The sequence below is a fragment of the Capsicum annuum genome, chromosome 2 (genome assembly GCF_002878395.1).
Source record: "Capsicum annuum cultivar UCD-10X-F1 chromosome 2, UCD10Xv1.1, whole genome shotgun sequence".
NCBI classification, from domain to species: Eukaryota; Viridiplantae; Streptophyta; class Magnoliopsida; order Solanales; family Solanaceae; genus Capsicum; species Capsicum annuum.
In genome coordinates this window covers 59,544,491-59,566,292 of record NC_061112.1, presented here as the reverse complement: position 1 = coordinate 59,566,292, position 21,802 = coordinate 59,544,491, and the positions used below count along the sequence as shown (strand labels likewise).

The window sequence follows — 21,802 nt, the reverse complement described above, 5'->3', positions numbered from 1 at the left end:
AAGAATAAACAAAAAACCAAATATGATAAGCAAATCCAACAAAATTAATTCAAAATAATAGTACTCATGTTCTTGGCTTTAACCCCGGAAATAGGATTTTTAGCCACTAATACTCATAATCACGATCTAAGAATTTGAATACATGTTATGAATAATTAATATCTAAATAAAATAATAAAAACCTAATAAAATCGTGTAGCAGCCCCTCCACAATTAATCCACCATCACAGGTGTCCAAGAAGTGTACCAAAGTTGTCCAAGGTTCTCCACCAAAATAATCCCAAGTTGTTGTCCTATTTGTCCCCTACCTTGTGTATACATATTATATTATATTCCTAATCTTATTAGGATTAAGGGGTTGCACAGGATGCAAAATATTCTCACAAAGATTCCCCCTCCAGCAATCCATGTGTAAGTATATTAATTGTGCAGTATTGAAGCAGTGGAATAACTCATGCATCGCATGCAGTAATGCCCTAAAATAGAGGGTGCGACGCATGCATGGTTGCACCAAAACGAAGTGTGTGTCTCATGCAAATCGCACGAACACACTGGAATTCCTCTTCTAAAATTTCTCTAAGGCAAAGGAGCACCGTATAGAAGCAGGTATCACACGCAAATCGCATGAACACACTGGAAGTTGCATCCAAAATTTTAATTAAGTCTTTATCGTCCCATCTTTCGTTTCTTGTATCGTGGTGTATTTCTCATGGATTTCCATCCTTTATATTATCATTATATCATCGTATTCAGCTCATAAAGCTTCTTACATAATCACACACCACAAATTAGAGATAAAAATAACACAATACTTCAACGATGAATCAAAACAAGATCTAAAGTAAGGCTAATTCACAATGATCTTCACTTATTATTTCAACTCTAGACTTAATTAAATTGAACTTTGCCCATTACAAACAAGTTATTCATATCATAATTAAACATTTCAAACACTTGGAACAAATTAAACACGTTAGAATCCAATGAAGCCAACTAGACATACACCTAACTCAAGCTAGTAAAACTAGTTTTCCGGGTTGAACTCTAACTGACTCAATTAAATACAAACTTGTTTGAAAATACTTTGGACCATCATAATCACGCACTTGGACACTTAGATGCTTTTTTATATCAATATGAACATGTTAAGCACACAAATTGCGCTCAAAACAAGGCTAAATAGGCTAGAATAATGATACTGAAGTGTATAAAACCACCTCAGATCACTCGGACCAAATAATACAAACGCCTTTTTGAGGTTAACTTTTGTTCTCTAAGATATGAAATGAATCTCCCTTTAGGCACCAAAGAACCACCTTCCCGTATAATGACCGACTCACTAGGGAAATATGAACATGACCCCAAGGGTTAGACAATCTAAGGAAGCATAACACGAATGTAACCAATCAATCCCCAGGACAATATCAAAATCAACCACACCCAACTCTATCGAGTCTACAAGAGCTTTTCTACCAGTAACAGATACCCCCTCATAGACCCTCTTAACAACCACAGAGTATAGATAGAAATAAAAAAGGGAACAGGGAGACTCTCAGGATCAAAAACCAAGATGCACAGTCACATACAAGCTCACATAAGAAAAAGTAGAGCCGGGGTCAAGCAAGCAATACATATCACGAGAGAAAAGTATTAACATACCCACATTAACATCAGAAGTTGCCTCAAGCTCCCGAGGGATAGTAAGAGCATTGAGATGGTCCTGACTAATGTCGGAGCTAGAAGCAGCACCCCTAGGTGCAAGAGTTAGAGAAGTAGCAACCGGTACCCTTTTTGCCCAAGCGACAATCATTATGGGATGATCCCATTGTATGTAACCCAATTAACCATATTTAAAACATTGATTCTTTCCATTATCACAACAACTATGGTGTGGTCTATTGCAAAACCAACAAGAAGGATATGTGAGTAAGTATAGGGCCTCGCTGACCTGATATTGGGCACCTTGTGCCCTATGAGCATTACCAATATGAAAATACCTTTCTCCCGACACATTCGGGTAGGGAGAACTAGCTACAGAATGGAGGCCAGGACCCACCCAATACTTTATCTTAGATCACTTTCCACCAACCTGAGCCAAACGAGCAAAGAAGCAACAGATTCCAGTAATTTGAGATGACTGAAGAGAAGTGTCGCCCCCAAAAGTAGGGTTAGTGGGAACAGGTGGAATACCTCGAGGATAGTCAGATATCACGACCTTTGACCAAGTATGGATCCCAGAAATTTGATGAGCTTTGTCCATATTTCCCTCAGTCAGGATAGAAGAGCTCACCTAAAAATCAGATCCTTTTGGATAATGATATGAAAGATGAGCAAGCAAAAATTAGAGTAATCCATGACCTTAGAATCTATATAGCTTAAGATTTAAACACAAGAAAAAGGGAAACATTCTGAAATGTCATATAGCCCATCTTTTACAAGTGTAGCGCACTACACACCCATAAAAGAGACTCTACTTAACATAACTTTGTGGACTCTCAACTGACCATGAATCTAGGCTCTGATACCAATTTGACACGCCCCAAAATCGATCCATGTTTTATGGGTATCCCAAGCCCAACTTAGTATAGAGATCACTTCGTCAACCCAACCTAACCATCTATTCAACTCATAAGGGTCGGATTAATTTTGACCAAATATCAAAGTAGCGGAAAATAAAGTTAATAGTCCATACTTAGAAAATATCCAACATTTTATTAATGGCAACAATATAGCCAGTAAACCAAAGTCCATAGTCATCCACAAAACCTCTACAAATTCGATGTCTAAACATGTCAGGACATACTCCCGACAATAGCCAACACTAAGTTAAAATAAATTAAGACTATGACTTAAAGTAAAAGACTATGAAATGTATTCCTTCCAGAGAATGGAAGCTCATAAACTAATCTATTACATGATTAACAAGTTTCTTACCAACCATTTACTAAGCATTCGTATTCATTATGACTTAATACATGGCCAGTAATTCCTTTACCATCCACTTATCAAGTATTCACATTCTTTATTGTGAGCAACGGACTGGGAACCTTGAGCTTATCACAACTAAGTTTCTGCCACAATAATTTGAGGACGTTAAATTTTAGTCTTTTAAGTGTTCTTAGAGAATTTTGGTTGCATGAGGTTAGAAGCGTACGCCTCCAAAACCACCAAAGTTTTCCCAAAAACCCTCATATTTTTCACTCTACACAAATAGATATTTATAAAGGATTTTGGGAGCTTCTTTTAGGGGAATTAATGGAGCAAAAAAAAGAAAATTAGTTAGAATTTTGAATTTCAAAAATAGGGTAAGATGAGTTGGAATCAGCCATTGTATGCATCGTAGTTATTGCTCGTATGGTGTTATTGCTACTCTAGAAATTATACATTATAACTGTTGTTGTCGTTGTTTTGTTTTATTAGGTAAAAGGGGAAAGGAATGTGAGTTGGGATGGTTTGGGGTTTGGTGTTGGGCTTAGAGCAGGTTATGTGGGATGTTGTTGCTGTTATTTTAGGAGTTGGTTGCTTTGGCCCAAAATCTTTTTTTTAAAAGGAATTGAAATTTTGGGAAAAGGGTAGAAAATAGGATTTTGGGACTAGGGTTTAAATTTATTTATGTTTTAAATAAATTGGATACCACTTGGCCCATTGCATTGCAATTACGGTAGATTTGATTTCAATTATGGTCAAATTTAATAAATTGACTAGGTTGAACCATAATTCGAAATAAATTAACATCCAATTCCACCTCGGGCTTCTTGGTTTAACAAAATCAAAATAGTTATTTTCCAAATAACTCATTTTAACAATGAAAATATATTTAAAACTATGATTTACACTTTTTTGAAATTTTTCAAGATAGTTCTAGATTAAAAAATAATATTTGAAATAATAATGTAAGATCCCGCAAAATTCTAAGCTTAACTCAGTCTATTAAAGCTTGAAAAGAGGTCCCAGACTTAGAAATTTCAGCTAAGTATTTACACTTAGAATTACATTAGCCTTCATAAGTTGGCAATCTTATTTCATGATCCATTCGACCTTTAAATGTTAATTTTTAGAATTTTTAGACCTCGTTTGAATCAAGTTTGGGAGTCCTAACCAGTGGATTGACGCGATCTCAATGCGCCACATCGACTACCATATCAATAAATGTTTTTACTAGCTCCCAGTGTCAAATTCCAGTGAGCCAACGTGGACTCGACGCGGCACGCCGGCCATAGCGTTGATCCCATCGATGCGGCACGTCAGCCATAGCGTAGATCCCATCGATGCGGCACGTCAGTCATAGAGTTGATCCCATCGACGCAGCACATCGGGATGCGTGTCACTCGGCACATTTTCAGTCATTAAAAGCTGCATCCATAGTGGTATTTGGGTAATTTTTCCACCCTTAATCAGCCCCTAAAACATAAAATTCAGCCCTCAATAAGCAAAATACACTCACTTTCTCTCAAATTCTCTCAAGAGACATACCCTAACCCATCAAAGTCAAGATCAAGATCCAAAAAATTCATCATTAATCTTTACAAATCCAAGTATCAAGGTATGTTAGGTGTTTATCCAAGGGTTTCGTTCCACCCTTAGAGTTCAAGAACCCCTTTTAAATTTACAAGTTGATTTCTTTCATGAATTTTATGTTGAATTGATTATATTCATGACTATGATGTTATTTGGATTTCTAATCCATGATTTAGTACAAGATTTATATAAATTTATTTGACATGTGAGTGGTATTATGTGAATTGTTGTTTAAGCCCTTGAAATTGTAATTTGGGGATTTGAAATCACGAGGCCTACATGTTATTTAGTATCATGTGTGTAGATTATGTTCCCCAGGTGTTTGTTAAAATGCTTATGTGAATTGATTAGTGGCAAGTATGACAAGTTGTTATGTGATTTCATTCATGCATAAGCTCATGTATATCAAGTGTTTGACAAAATATGTAAACTAAATGTATTGCTACTAAGAAAGTTTATTATGCCTCTAAGTTCATGCTATGTTTATTGTTCATGCTATCGAGTCCTGGGGGTATTCAATACCTAAAAAATCTAGTTGTTTACCTAGAGCTATAGTAGTTGCAGAACAATCTCAGTCATGTCACAAAATCATAGTACTCAGTCAGTCAATCGAACTCAGTCAGTTACAAAACTCAATGAACTCAGTCCAATTCAGTCAGTTAACACGATCAATTATAGTTCAGTCCAGCCTAGTACAGTTTAGAAATCAGTTCAGTGTCTATTCAGTTGAGAGTAGGATTCAACACTGAGCATGCTTAGGGATGGGAGTACACCCGTTATATAAGACTGGTTCCCTAGAAGCAATCCCTAAGTTCTAGAACTACATAGCCAGCATAGGTTATGATATGTCACCCGTTAGCTAGGACTGACATTCTCTGGGATCAACCGCTATGTAGGATTGATCTCAGGGGTCACCCGCTAGATTATAAATAACTCCATAGCCAGTGTTAGTACCCATGGCACGGTACTAGCACCCTTCCAACTAGGGTCATAGGTTGGACCCCTATCAGCTCATATTTGAGGCATGTCAGTTAGATGATTACCTCCCATAGTTACATTTCAGTTTTTGTTTTAGTCTCAGTATAGAACTCAGTTCAGTTATTCAGAATCAGGACTGCCAGAAACAGTTATTTAGTTAAAAGTAATATAGTATTAATAAACTCAGATATCAGTCAATCAGTATTCAGAACTCAGTATCCAGTGTTAGCATGATCTCAGTTACAGTATATGTATTCATGCATGTACTCTCATTCAGTTACATCCATGTTACTCAGTTAGTTATCGTTCATGCATATCAGCCTACCTCACTTAGCATACCAGTACATTCAAAGTACTGACACATACTTTTCTTTTGTGCTATGATGTTGTATATCATAGGTTCAGATGCACTAGCTCCTGATCGTACTTAGTAGTTCAGATTTTCAGCAGCTGAGTTAGAGGTGAGTCCTCATTGTTCGAGGATAGAGATTTATTATTTCATTATTTTGATAGTTTAGTATATTCAGTAAACAGAGTTAGTTGGGGACCTGTCCCATCAACTCCATATTCATACAGTTAAAGGCTTTCAGACTAGTGTATTTCAAACAGATGTGTTAGTATTCAGTTTTTCAGTATTCAGTATTTGTCTTAGTTATGAACCTTATGGAGATTTTTAGCATATATTTGACATTTATTTCAGATATATTATCATTGCAGTGTTCTTATGATTCAGTGCTCACAATAGGTACCAATTGTGAATTAGCTGGTGCTCCTTCGGGGTCACTAGCACCGTGTAGCGTCAGGGGTACAGACTTGGGGCGTTACAGATAATTATGTAAGAAATAAAAATTATAAGATATCGTATACGTGAGTACAAAAATATATAATTCGTTACTTAAATGACAAAATTCACCTTACTTAAATGACAAAATTCACCCAAATAAATATTTCAGAAATCATTTATCCTAATATAATAAATATTTTAATTTTATTTAAAACTGAGGAACCCAAAATCAAACTTAGTTGTGGAGGGAAAAAATCAGGTGTCAACAGTCCTTACAAAATAAATATATGAAAATTACTTTTCAGAATCTTATAGAAAAGGAAAATTTGTTATAAAAAGAACACACATCCATTTTCAAGTCATTAGTATACATTCCAAGTAACTGTCCTTAACCATTTTCAAGCCACTAATTCACATTTCAAGTGACTACACTTGATCATTTTCAAGTCACTAGTTCTATTTCCAAGTAACTAATTCATATTTCAAGTCAATACACTTAACCATTTTCAAGTAACAAATTCACATTTCAAGTTACTACACTTAACTATTTTCAAGTAACTAATTCATATTTCAAATCATTACATTTAATCATTTTTAAGTCAATAATTCACATTTCAAGTGACTACACTTGATCATTTTAAAGTCACTAGTACACATTTCAAGCGACTACACTTAACCATTTTCAAGTTACTAATTCACATTTCAATTTACTGCACTTAACTATTTTCAAGTAATTAATTCATATTTCAAGTCAATACATTTAACCATTTTCAAGTCACTAGTACACATTTCAAGTGACTACACTTAAACATTTTCAAGTAACCAATTCACATTTCAAGTTACTACACTTAACTATTTTCAAGTAACTAATTCATATTTCAAGTCAATACACTTAACCATTTTCAAGTCACTAATTCACATTTCAATTAATCAATTTGTGCTATTTTGATCCCTGGCTAATAAATATCATCAAATTAAACGAAATAACTATTAGTAAGGACACTTTATTGGACATAGCACATATAAATTTTTAGCAATAAATAAATAAAAATATTAATTATACTCATTGCAATAAGTAGAGAAAACTCGAAAAAAGTACTGACAAGAAAAGTCAAAATCGAATGAACATCCTTTATGAGTAAAGGAAAGGCGAAATGGTCTAACAGACCCCTGTACTTGGATGGTTTTATATTCTACACTCTTCTACTTACCTCTTTGCCAACTAAACCCTTAAACTCATCAAAACACAGTATTTTAAATCCCTCTGACCGTTGATCAAGCCTAGATAGCAAATTGATGGATGACTTGAAACAAATGTTTGATTTCATATATATAAGATGCGTACGCTTGAAATTTTTAACCAAAAGTTAAAATAAATAAATAAAAATAAATATTCCTTTCTTCTTTCCCCGCCCACCCCATACGACTATACCTACTCAATTGCCTTGTGTAGCTTTGAAATTACTTTCTTCATTCTCCGAGTTCAATCAATTATTTGAGTTGGGTAATCTCAAAATTACTTCAAGAACCGTAAATCTCATGTTTTTCTCATACTTTCCCCTCAAATTTGATTAGATTTCTAGTGATTTTTCCAGTCAACTCATCAATTAACCGCCTAGTAAGGATTTGACAAATTATTGTTATTTTTTCAACTGGGTCTCTCCAAATTTGATTAAATATTTTGTTTTCTAACAAGTTTTTGCTCAATTTGATAAAAGAAATTCATTTGTCTTGCTCAATTTTCAATTGGGTCTCAGAATTTGGTTAAACATTTCATTTTTCTAACTAGTTTTTGCTTAATTTGATGAAAGAATTCATTTGCCTTGCTCAAATTTTCAACTAGGTCTTTCTCAATTTGATAAAAAATATTATTTTTCAACTGAATTTTGCTCAATTTCTAATTTATCTCTCATTTGATCGAAATAATATTCTGCAATGACAAGAACATGTTACATATAAGCATTTTAGTTAGGAATCGTAGGACACAAAACGTTGGTGTTGCAAGAAAAAAATTTAGACGCCACATTGTACCTCAAGTTTTGATCTTTCTTGAAGCTTTTATACATCGGATAATTTCAATCGATTTCTCAATTCGTCACTAGTGTGGAAAAATTCACATCAAAGTTCTTACTCCGTCCACTCTTTCATCAGTTGCAGGAGAAGAGTTTCATAGAGGGTCAGTTGAACTAGTTGCTCAGTAGGCTTTGCTCCAATTTTGCCCAATGTTTTTTGCGTCAATTTAATTATTTTTTTTTGCACATGAATCATCAAAAAGAGTCCTTAATGAACTAATTAACAATGTTAATCGATGAAAAAAAATGGGGGAAGAGGGGTGGGGTTGGGGTGGCAAGAACGTGACGGAAAAAAAAAAAGAAATTGAGGCGGGAGAGGTTGAAGGGGGGGTTATTTGACTTTTCTATTTTACTAATATAATAATTTCTTATATGACAATAAAAAATGATGTGAAATTTCATCTGTACTTATTTATATTACACGCACCTTAATTGGATGAGAAAAAAGTTTAAAATATTGTGTTTCAATAGGTTTAAGGTTTCAGTTAGCAAAAGGGTGAGTAGCAGGATCCAGAATACAAAATCGTACAAGTACAGGGTTTGTTAGATCATTTCGCCTAAAGAAAATTGTACTCTAGAATGTGAAAGATGGATTTATTATTTCCATGTACTAGAAAGTGTAATGATCTGGAGCTAATATTGTACAATAATTATTATAGTGAGTAAAATTAATATATTTTATTTATTTATTATTCAAAAAACTCACTTACGAATGAAAACTTGTATGTGCTATATCAAAGTGTCTTATTAATAGTTATTATTTTGTTTAATTTGATGAGATCCATTGGTCAGGAATCAAAATAACAAGCAATGCTTAATTGAAGGTAAGAAATGCTTAGTCGAATATCACAAGGACTAAAATTGAAATAATGCGATAACTCAATGACTAAAAACATCATTTTTTCACTTATTACACTTTCTATTATGCATAAAATAATATATAAATTTCATTATATAACTTATATATTTTTATAAAATACAAAGAAAGAAGAACAAGTGTAGAGAGAGAAGAGAGAGTAATTTTTATTTCTCTTGAAGATTCTCTTGAGATACGAAAAATTACACCTAGTTTCTCTATAAAAGGTAGATACTTCATATCCTAATAGATATTAAATAGATCATGATAGATCTTATTTATATTCTTGATAGACATTCATTATAATGTAAACACATTTATAACTCTCCTCTTTGAATGTCTAATTAATATATAATGTGCCTCGTTAAAATCTTACTAGAAAAAAATTCAGTGAAAAAAAATTCAGTGAAGAAAAAAGAGTACACATCTATAATAATACGCATTTTAGATGCCTCATTAAGAACCTTATAAGGAAAATGAATGGGACAAAACCTTGAAAGGGAAAAAGAGTACAACACGTATTTGCTCCCCCCTGATGAGAACATCAATGAACCTTTGCATCTCGATCTTGTGCACCATCTTCTTGAAAGTTGTAGTTGGAAGAGATTTGGTGAATAAATCAATCACATTATCACTTGAACCAATTTTCTGCACATTAATATCACCATTCTTTTGTAGGTCATGTGTATAGAAAAAAATTGATGAAGTGTGCTTCGTTCTATCTCCTTTTATAAATCCTCCATTAAAATGTGCTATTCATGCTCCATTATCTCTATATAAATTTATTGGTACATTGTCACATTTCAAACCACATTTTTTTCAAATGAGATATATCATGGAACTCAGCCATACACATTCTCGGCTTGCTTCATAAATAGTTATTATCCTAGCATAATTCGATGAAGTGCTAGATAGATTGCTATATCTCCAAGATATGACAGTATCCTCACGTTGACACCCAATTTTGACTCGCTCTTTTTCCTCTAATTGTTTTACCAATACTCCTCGACCCTAAATAATTTTCAAAAAAAAAAGATTAAATAAGAAATAAGATTAGTATTTTTATCTCTATTTTCTGTAAATTTTTAAATAAAAAGAATTTTTTTTTATCATAATATAAAATATTTTAATCAAATATAATTAAATATTTTAACAAATAAAATAAAATAAAATATTTTTTGGTAGTTGCATTCGCATTTTTTTGTAATTGTATTTTTTTAGTCGATACTTTGGGACTATATATATATATATATATTCTCATACATATATACATACATACATACATACATACATACATACATACATATATATACTATTGTCGTTATTATTACATACATACACATTTATTAATATTGTGTACATATGTTTTTAATTTAATTCTTATATATACGTATTTGTATACATATTTTGTCAAAATTATAAATATTAAATTATGAAATCAGCAAATCAGGCACGTATACAAATTATGTCTGTAATTTATATACGTTAAAGTAAAAAAAATTTTAGGATAGCAGGGAGCATCAATAAAACTAATTCTAGTAGAAGAGAGTATTCGGGCCAACAATAATCCAATTTCATTTTTTATTTCACCCGAACTCAACTCTTATTTTATGAATTTCAGCCAGGAGCCCAAAAATTAGTCTGAAACTCAGTATAATTTCTATGTCCGCCCTGCCATTCCACTTCAGCAGGTATAATTTAACCTGATCCGCCAATTTATTTTAGTTCGAAGAATCCTGATAATATATATATATATATATATATATATATATATATATATTCGTGTGTGTAAGAGTATATAATTTATTTTCATTTATTAAATTATCTATTATTTATATATTTATCTTTTACTCCTTTTCACTTCTCTTTAAAATGAAATTCGAACTGTCCGATCAAATATCAAACGGATCAAAAATAGTCATTTTAAAATCGACTTTTCATATATTTATTCGTATATACATACATTCTTATTTTTTCTTATTTTTGCTATCATTATTTTTTAAGGGTAATCTTTTAGGATCGTCTGATCAAAAGATCGGACAGAACCAGTCCAAAATTATCCGACTAACACTAATTAATCTAGTACGTTAAAATTTCAGGTCCGATAGTCTCAAAAATTCTAATTATTTAATTATTTTTTATATTTATATATATAATTTATTTTTTATTATTATTATTATTATTATTATTATTATTAGCATTATATTTTTATATTAAATTTAGATCGTTCATCAAACAATCGGCCGACTCATATTTTAGTCAACAATATAGCAGAGATGCGTCCTTTCTCGGAGAAAAGAGGCACGCGCGAACAGCTAGGGTGTGTTTGGTATGATGGAAAATATTTTCCATGGAAAATGTTTTCTTGGAAAATAAGTTGGTTTTCTACTTATTTTCTCATGTTTGGTTGGTGATTGAAAAATATTTTTCAGAAAATATTTTATGGTGTTTGGTTGGTGAGTAAAGAATATTTTTTAGAAAAATATTTTTTAGTGTTTGATTGGTGAGTGAAAAAATATTTTTTAGAAAATACTACTAACTGTTAACTAGTATATCAGTGTCTCTAACAAGTCAACAATTTGTAAGAAATAATTTAACCATAACAAATAATATCAATATCGAATTCTAAAATACTACAATCACTAAATTTAAGCAACTATTAATTAGCAAATATAGAAGACACTTTTCAACATTTTGTCAGGACAATCTCAAAATACTATAATCCATAGAAATATAACGGAACGACAAGCATATTCAACGTCGTGAAACAAGTTACATCTATGACAAGATGAAATATGCAATTAGCAAAAGTAACATAGGCAAGTTTTTTTCTATGAATATGAAAATAACGAACATTGAAAATGAAAAAAATTCGAGTTTTATTTTTTTTTATTTCAAGCAGTGAAAAATTGAAGCAAAACATAGTGAAAAATATTTCTAAGTAATGTAAATTTTTTAAGTCATATGAATATGAGTGTTGTTGGAATAGAAAAAAAGGGATAGAGATGGAGTCATAAGTCTCATTTGTCATTTTCTGTAAAATAACTTCTCTTGCCTCATGAGGAAGTCATTTTTAATCAAATGGAGAAAAATAAGTTATTGTGAAAAATATTTTTCGAACATTTCATTAAACTAAATAAGGAAAAATTAAAAAACATTTTTCATCGTACCAAACACACCCATAATCCCATCATATTTTCCAAGAAAAAGAAAGCTTTCAAACGCTCCCCTCTCTCCTCCCCTTCCTCATCTCTCTCTCTCCCAAGTTGGAACGGCTAGCAGCCATAGCCGCAGCAGCCTGCATTCCCTACGCAAGTTGCTCACTATTTCCGTCCGGTCCATCACGTGAATCGGCAGGAACAGGAAAGAATAGTGAAAAAATCACACTATTCCGCCATCAATAGCCTGAGAAAGCTGGGATTGGAATAGTTTCGGATTTGGTTGCAAAAAAAAATTCATTCTTCTTCCCGTTTTTTTTATTTCTAAGGTTTAAAAGTCGGACTTGAATTTGATCATCTGAGGGACAGACTTGAAGATCAGAGAAGAGAAAAAAGATTAGGAGAAGGGCAGTAAGGAACAAGTGAAAACAGAGAGAAAAGGGGGTCTCAAAATTGATAAATTTCTTATCGATTTGGGATCCAAGTTAGGAGTTCTACCGTGAGTTCGTCCCCGGAAAAGTCCTCGACGGAGAGCTTCACGTTTGCTGCACCAAGAAAGGTACGAACTCACCTATTTTATCTTCACTGTTCATTTTTCCTCTTTTGCTTGTCTCAGTTGTGCGATATGGAATTTCGTCGAAATTCGTTCATCTTGTGCTAAATAAATGGATTATGTTTTGGCTGGTTGATGCTAAAATGAGGTCATAAGTGATTTCCGATTAAGATTATGTTATTATCGATTTCGGAAGATTGACTCGAAGGTGAACATGTGATATTCTTGTTTTTTCGCCATGTTTTGATGTTGTCGTCCCTTAGTCACGAATCGATTTCCTGAATTTAAATACGTTTTAGATTTTCTTTTGAGGACACTCCCTTTCCCCTATTTTTAAAATCTGATATGTACGAAAAGTGTCTTATTTTAAGCCGCTCAAGCATCTCTCAAATTGCTGCCAGTTGAAATATTTTTTAGCCAAAATCCTTCGCGAATATCGTGTAGATGTTGATGTAGTCGTGTTTGTGCACTTATCTTTGACCAAATTCAAGTTTAAAGTTGTTAATTAATTCTGGAAATCGGGTAAGTATGTGAAATGCTATCTCGTCTAATTACATTATACTTAGTTTTTTTTTTTTTTTTAAATTTTTCGGTAGATTCTGGAGATGAATATAAGATACAAAATGACGTCTGGTCATTTGGTTTTGTTCACAGTATGTGATGCATTTACAGAATATTTTTAGTTTGTGATTTGGTTTGAATGGAACCTATAAATTCTGAGGATTCAAACAGAGTGGGCTGTTCTTGTGTCGCTAGCCGTGAATGTGAATTTCAAAACGGTAGCCCTTGAGTCGTTTGATTTCATATAGGTAAGGTGATACAATTATTCACAACCTTGAATCAACTTGGAATAAATCCCATGAAGGTTTTAAGTTTTCGATATATGTTCAGTTGGACGTTTTGAGCTCATTGTGATGACGGTTTAGACACTTTCAACTTGCTAATAGTGATTCAGCTATGTGTTGGTTTGTCTGGTGTGCTTATAAGGTGTCGGCCACTATAATTTTATATGAAAAGGAGTTCTAAAGGGCTCAAAACTTCACAGATATTTTGTTGTCCGTCTAGATATTTCATGATGTGTTTCAATATTGTGCAAAGTTAAACCATCCAATAAGTGTAGTTCGAAGGTTTCATGGTAACGTAGTTCTAGGTAAAAATGATGGAGTATCGAAGTGTGATTGTTTTCCTGTTGTAGCTGAGCACATATGCTTATAGATTGTCGCTTTTACCTTTGTTTTATCAAGAATATCTAAGCCTTTCTCATGAGATTCATTTTATGGATTCACACTTGTAAACTTCTCAGACTCATATGAGTATTTTTTTTCTAAAGAGATAATCTGGTAATCTTGTTTGGCTTAAAGGTTTTGCTTCATGGACTAGAAATAGGTTTGACTGAACTACTTGTTTTATCCCAAATCATATTCACAAGAACTAATTACTAAGTGTGTGTTCCACGTTCATGTAATTCGTGTAAGTGATGTTAATTTCCTATATTGACTGCTTATAATGTCTTCGATGGACTGCTCATGAGATATTTTCGTGTAACCTCGGTAAGGTACGATTAAACAAGTTAGTTGTAGTGCCTATAGGAGATAAAGATTTTTGAAACATGTATACTGTGAGCATGCTTTGATTGTTCGTTAGAAAATGTTGAAAGATTTCAATGAGTCATTTTCACCAAGTGTTTGAACTTTGTTAAATTTTGGTTGGGTTTTAAAACTAGTTAGTCACTTTAATTATCTTATACTTAGTAAGAAATAATTTTAAAATTTGTGTTGCTCCCAGTAACCACTTGCCAACCTCACTAATGAATTTATGAGGGTCAAATTTGGTTGAAAGATTAAACTCTTATTCATGACCTTTTGCTAGAAATAACTAAACTCTCATAAAGCTCATACTCCCTCCTTAAGATGATCTCTGTTTCCTTTTTTTTTTTTGGTTTTGTGTCATTCATGTATGCTCCATCTTTTGTATTCCTCTGCTTGATAATCCCTCGGCTAAAGGCCTGTCTATTATGATTGAAGTCATGAATGATCTTTAGAGATCTCCAGTGCTTCGTGTGGTCGTGCATTTTCTTGGTATGTAAAATTTGCTTGAATTGATCTACAATCTGAAAAATTTGGTTAGCTAGTGAGCATACCACCCTCCCTTTCTCTTATTTCCAACAAAAACCAAGATAATATAAAATATGAACATGTTTATAATATAGTGCAGTACTATTATTATTACTTTTCTTTTCCATCTTTTACCTTTCTTAAAACAGTCCGCAAATTTGCTACCACCAAAAGAGAGGTGATGAAAATAACGATGTTTATTATTTGCCTTACGATAATGATTTGTGGGCTGAACTCATGATTAATTGTTGTTATTGTTATTATTAGTATTGTTGTTATTATTCGGGACAATGGAGGAAACCTGACCCGTATCTTGGCGAGGCAATCCGGATGACTAGTGATTTTGTGTCATGCACCTGTGTTTGTAGCCATATAGTTGCCTTCATTCTCGTCTTATTGACAGATTTGTACCTCCAATATTACTCTTATGTTGTCTTTGGTATGGAGGGAAACTATCTATCATGGTTGAAATTAGTACTACTTGGTTTCTCATAATATCCTTTTAAGACGAGAAATTTTATACTCCCTCCGTTTAAAAAAGAATGACCTATTTTGACTTGGCACAAAGTTTAAGAAATAAAGCAGATTTTTGGATCTTGTGACTTTAAATTAAAGTTGTGTCAAATGTATCAAAATGCCCTTTAGTCCTGGTTGAAATTAAAGTATTGCTAAAAAGGAAAAGGGATCATTTTTTTTAAAACGGATTAAAAAGGAAAATAGGTCAATCTTCTTTAAACGGAGGGAGTATTACATGTTAGAATAATATAATCCTTAATACTCTTAATTGGTTTCTGCCCTTTCCTACTTTTCTAAAGTCCCTTATTTAATGGAGTTTGTGGGAGTAAGAGCCACGAGAAAATACAACTTCAGTCCTTAATCATTTTGACGCAAGAACCTATGTTAGCAAGGGTCCTTCTCAACAATTTGAGTTATAGTGGCATATTTCGTTTCCGGTAACAAAATGAATCAATTTTATGTATGTGCTATGTCCTAAGTGCATGTGTTGTGATTTACATATCTTTACGTCAGGTTTTATTCATTTATGGAAAATTTGAGTTAGTTACTAATCCTTATTTTTCTTTTTTACATGTGAATTCGGGAGCTAATTCGGGAGCTAATGGAACTCATTTCTGACCCATCAGGTAGTAGCATTGCTACTAGGATCACGAGAGCTTCGGAGTCACGCAAATTAGAAGCCCAAACTCCTAAATGGAGTATCTCTTATCTTCTTTGAATTTAATTTATACGTGTAATGTTGAGTTTTAGAAAGATACTAACTCTTGATTTTAAATTTTTTAAGATAACTTTACTTAATTATTAAATTTATGTTGTCTTGTTATTTGTCGATCCTTTAGAAGTAGTTTTAACATTCCAACTTTCGCAAATAATACGTGGCTATCACCAAGGAAAATATATTTTTATCATAATCGGTCAACTCCGTTGAAAACTCACTGCCAATATTTTGAGTAAGGTTAGCATAGTGACCTTCACATTTTTCTTTAAAATATAACAAAAGACAAATAAATAAAATTTCAGCTTTAACTTAATCGAGAAAGTTATCAAAATTTCAAATTTTCCTAAAAGAGTTTATTCATCAACTTTAACTTTCTTAGTACATAACTCTAATGTTCAAGCTATTTTATATTTTTAATGTTCATTTGGGTTTTTCGGATTCTCAAAGATCAGAAATGCGAGGTATTATACATTCTTTCGCTACCATGTACAAGGTATATCGTATTACTTTCACAACAATTATTTTACATCATATCTGCTATTACCATTATTATTTACACCATAATATTTATTACTATTTCAATTATTATTATTATTATCGTCGTTATTAATACTATTATTATCACCACTATTGTTATTATTATTATTATTATCTTGATTTTGTTACGCTTATGTATGATATTATCACATTTTACTTTTCAATTATTTTTAATCTAAATCTATTTAAGTTTCACAAATTAAGTAAAATTTTGCATCTTTTCGTGTTTTTAAATACATTCATATTCACGTTTATCTTAAATTATTCCATGTGTTAAAATATTTTTTCTTTTAGTCATCTATTTAACTTTACACATGTATAGATAATAAAGTTTTTCCCTTTATATTATTCAACTCATAAAAAATAAAAAGCTATTTTTCTCATATCTTAAAATATTCATGTAACATTCATATATGCGATGATTGCATTACTTTCTTGTACATGGTAGCATCACGTTTGTTATACCTTAAGTTTTCTTTCTTTTATATAAAATAATAAGTAGAAAATAATGATGAAAGTTTTCTTATCAGCATTTTCGTAAATAAATAAAAGCAATGATTTTTTTCTAAACTGAGCGTAAGGACTATCTTCGGATAGGCTCTGGGAGGTGCCTAACACCTTCCCCTCGAGTAACCAAAATTCTTACTCGGAATCTCAAAACGTTTTCGATAGACTAAAACAGAGTTCTACATAAAAAATGATTTTTCTTAATTTTCCTAAAAAGTTAGGGGACGACTCTAAAAAATAAAATTTTTAAAACCCAAGAGTCACGACACTCACCACCATACGTTGTGTGCTTTTTCGATCGATTTGAAATAGGGCTCGACACCTCACATGTGAACACATAACCTGTTTGAGAACGAAATTTATGCGGGTCAAATAAGTACCCAGCATCAACATAACTAATAAGATTTGGAGTGCAAAAATAAGCCCATATCGATAGTCCCTTTTAGATACCGTAATATGTGTTTGATCTCATTCCCATGTCTCCTAGTAGGAGCAGAACTATACCTTGCTAGCAAATTGACTAAAAATTTATATCAGGCCTTGTAGTATTTTCAGGATACATTAGTGCATTAATTGCACTAAGATATGGTACTTTAGGATCAATCCAATTCGGTATGTTTCTTATTTCAGCAAATAATTTATTGCTTTTGAAAACTCTCTAAGAGTTCCAATAATTTTCAAACTATAAGCTTATACAATAAAAGAATTATAAATAAGTTTTCCAGAAACTTTTATATGCTTCAAACATTTTGAATCCTTAAAAAAGTTTTCATATAAATTTTGTCAAGTGACAACATTCAACATTTCATAAGTGAAATCTTTAAGTATCTGTACTGCAAATCAAATAAGTTTTATTCTTACCAAGAAGCATTCTTTCAGGTCAATTGATAAATATTTCTACGTTAGCATGCTTAAATAAACATAGAATTTAGATCCTTATAATCTTTTACAATATTGCGTTAATATTTTATCAAAGATATTAATGATATATCATTTTGTATCGGGGTCATGGGCACCATGTAGCGTTTCGGGTGTTAGATTCGAGGCTTTACAGTTGATAACTCTCAAACTCGTTTAGTTACTTTAACACTTGTTTAATCTTGATAATTGAACTAGAATTGGATAGTTGTATAACACAAGTCCTTGTGGGATTGGTACTTGACTTTCTTAAGGCGATTTTACTATTTGATGGACCACGTACACTTGTGTGGACGTAACAGTCTCATATAAAATGTCAAGTTAATTTAAAACATCAATAGTTAATTTATCATTTTATGTCTACTTTATCTTTTTCATTAAATATTATTAATTTTTGTAATACTTATTGGATGATTTATAATAATTAATTAGATGTGATATAATAAAATTACGATTGAAGCAGCTAAAACAGATATGTCAGAAATGTCTATTTTATTTTTTAGTAAATATTATTAGTTTTTTAAGACTTAAATGACATATAATAATTAATTAAAAATGATATAATAAAATTATAGAGCAAACAAATACGACGTCATGGAGGTGCATCTTTTTCTAGGCTTTTATATAATAATACTAATACAACGTTTGAATAAACACACCTCTTAAACTTTTTAAATTTCTAAAGTGAGTTAATTATTTAAAGACTTTAAGGTTGTTGGACTATGACAAGACTCTCGACTCTTAAACATTTTGAGAACGCTGCCACGGTTCGGTTAGTATTTGAGTAGTAGTAGTTTGACGGGAGATATAAGGTATAATAATTTTAGGATAAAATATAAGAATATTTTATTTTATGTTTGGTTGGAAATATTTGATATTTTCGTGATTATTTATCGTATTATTTATATTATAATAATGAAATAAGTTATTTTATAAATATGCTGGGATAACTTATCTCGAAAAGACTAATTTTTTGATAAATTATTTCGAGATAACATGTTCCCAACCAAAGTAATGACCTTCGTTCCTTGATAAAGCCAAATCCCTGTTATCATAAGGAGTTAATTACATACTTCCAATTATCATGCCAATTCACAAATATTAGTTCCATTGGTTGAGCAAACTAAGAAAAAATTGTGTATGATTTGATCAATTATCAAAGCCGCACTTTCGGACCCTAAGCATAAGCGCGTCCCAAGTCTTCTATAAAGAAATTTGGCATTCCTTACCTCTAGATTTATGGAATATATGTTATTTTCTTGCTCGTAATTTATATGACATAATTTTATTTGTGGGAAATAAATTTTTTTATTTTGATTATGCCTTGTGATTACACTTTGTAAGGTTTTAAAAAAATAATTTTCATAGTTAAAAATTATATAAAAATATTATAAGCTATAAAAATTAATAATTTAAAATATTTAAATAAAATATAAATAAATTGTGGTAAGAAACTTTCTTGAAACAGAGACTCATTAAGGCATGTGGAGACTACCGAATAAAAAAATTATTTATTCAGACACGAACATGTCAACCTCTATGTTTTTCTGGTCTATCTTCTTTCTATAAGTATCAAAGTCAAAATAAGGAAGCTTCATAACATATACGTGTCCATCTTCATATCTCACTTTACTTGTATTTTAGTGCCACTTTCACATTCTTAAATTAAACAATCTCAAATTACTTGTATAATCCCCTTCAAAGTCCTATATACACAATAAAAATCTTGGTCGAAAAAGAAACATTTGTGTACTCTATATATTTGCTCTTCTTGTTTTTGCACTTAATTTGTAACTACATTTTTCTCTATGGCTGATCAGCAAAAAATCCATCCGGTTTCGGCTCCGGAGCCGGAGCAGGAAGCGCTACCCAAGCCAACAACCCCGTTGGTGCCACGTAACTCTTCCCGGTCGGAGAATGGCGATCCTGAGCGCCAGCAGCCACCGCCGTTGAAAAGGTCATTAACTCCATATTCACCCTCAAAGCCAACAAAAAAAAACTGTTGCAAAAGATGTCTATGTTGGACATGTTGCCTATTTTTCTTACTAATAATACTCCTAGGCATTGCAGCAGCCATAATTTACTTTGTCTTCCAGCCAAAAATACCAAAATACTCTGTCGACAGCATGAGAATTACACAATTCAATCTCAACAACGACATGAGCTTGTCCGCAACATTTAACGTGAACATCAGTGCACGAAATCCCAACAAGAAGATTGGAATTTACTATGAAAATGGAAGTCATTTAAGTGTAAGGTATAAAGGAACAAATTTATGTGAAGGGTCATTACCAAAGTTTTATCAGGGCCATAAAAATACTACTTTACTCAACATGAACTTGACAGGACGAACAGAAAATGCTACAAATTTGTTACAGTTAGTGCAGGAAGATCGACAGAGAGGAAAAATTCCATTGAATATTCGTGTGAAGGTTCCTGTGAGGATTAAGTTGGGCAAATTGAAGCTCATGAAGTGGAAATTCTTGTTGAAATGCAGGCTAAACGTGGATAATTTGTCTCAGGATAATGTTATTCGGATTAGGGATAATAAGTGTACGGTTCGTTTTAGGTTTTAATTGGTACATTAATTCGTTATTACTATGGTACTCCACTTGACCACCATTATTATATTTCTCTTTTTATTTTTTGCTTACAATAATCAGGTGGAGGATTGTATATAGATTGTATTTTTTTTTCTCGCTGAGCTTGTTAGAATAATGGTGATACGTTTATACATCATTCTATTCATACTACTTTGTATTTAAGTTATTATAGTAATAAATTACTACAGTTGAAACTTTTTATCTGCAGCACTTCCTTTGTTTCAATGTGTGTTATATTTATTATTTTTGGTCTGTTTAGGAGCATTTCATTTTCTATGAGCAGGAGTATTCATGGTTTAATTTGGGTTGAGCTTTGATTATAATAAAAGTCAAATTGATTTAGTCTATTTTTCTAAATTATTAAAACAGAATCAAAACAAATATTATCTATTTTCTAAGACTTAACCCAAATCAAATCCAACAAGACATTGATTTGGTTCCATTTTCAATTTGACTCATCATTTAACGGTTTGAACACCCCTATATTTGTGAGAACGCTTATAGCATTCTTTGTTCCTCTGTTCATCGAGTACAAGAAGCTCCAATGATTATCATAACAAAGAGCAACAGTAAATGCACATTTGCTTTTACATTCTACTAAATGGTCCATTTCCGGGCTATTTCCTAAACATTGTTGTACAACAGAGATTTAATAATGAAAAAAGTAAATTCGTGTTTGCTTGACTCACGTAGTAGGATTATACAAAAAAGAAAAAACATAAAGCTAAATACTAACATGTGTATTCTAGTACATACATTTATCTGAAGACAAAATCATTCCATTACTATCTTGAGTTCACTAGAAAAACAATCATATTGTCCATCATAGCGTGATTTTGATAATACAAGAATTGATTTTATAATTTTGTAAAATAGAAATTTTAACATCTGTCGTTGATAGCATATTTCATATGAGAAAAAGAAAATCAAGTATTAGAATGATCAACGCAAAGAAAAAATCTTGTGGAAG

General features: G+C 31.9%; 1 protein-coding gene and 1 long non-coding RNA gene across 2 annotated transcripts; both read left to right on the top strand.

Annotated features, from left to right (window-relative positions):
- Nucleotides 1-12,395: 12,395 nt before the first annotated feature.
- On the top strand, nucleotides 12,396-16,372 carry LOC124895876. Its single transcript, XR_007051928.1, has 2 exons — nucleotides 12,396-12,925; nucleotides 16,176-16,372. It is a non-coding gene; the product is annotated as an uncharacterized LOC124895876 (long non-coding RNA).
- A 3,509-nt stretch (nucleotides 16,373-19,881) lies between these two features.
- LOC107860843 (NDR1/HIN1-like protein 6) lies at nucleotides 19,882-21,039 on the top strand. Its single transcript, XM_016706325.2, has one exon. The coding sequence runs from the start codon at nucleotides 20,038-20,040 to the stop codon at nucleotides 20,803-20,805; it is 768 nt and encodes a 255-aa protein (XP_016561811.1). The 5' UTR covers nucleotides 19,882-20,037; the 3' UTR covers nucleotides 20,806-21,039.
- Nucleotides 21,040-21,802: the final 763 nt, after the last annotated feature.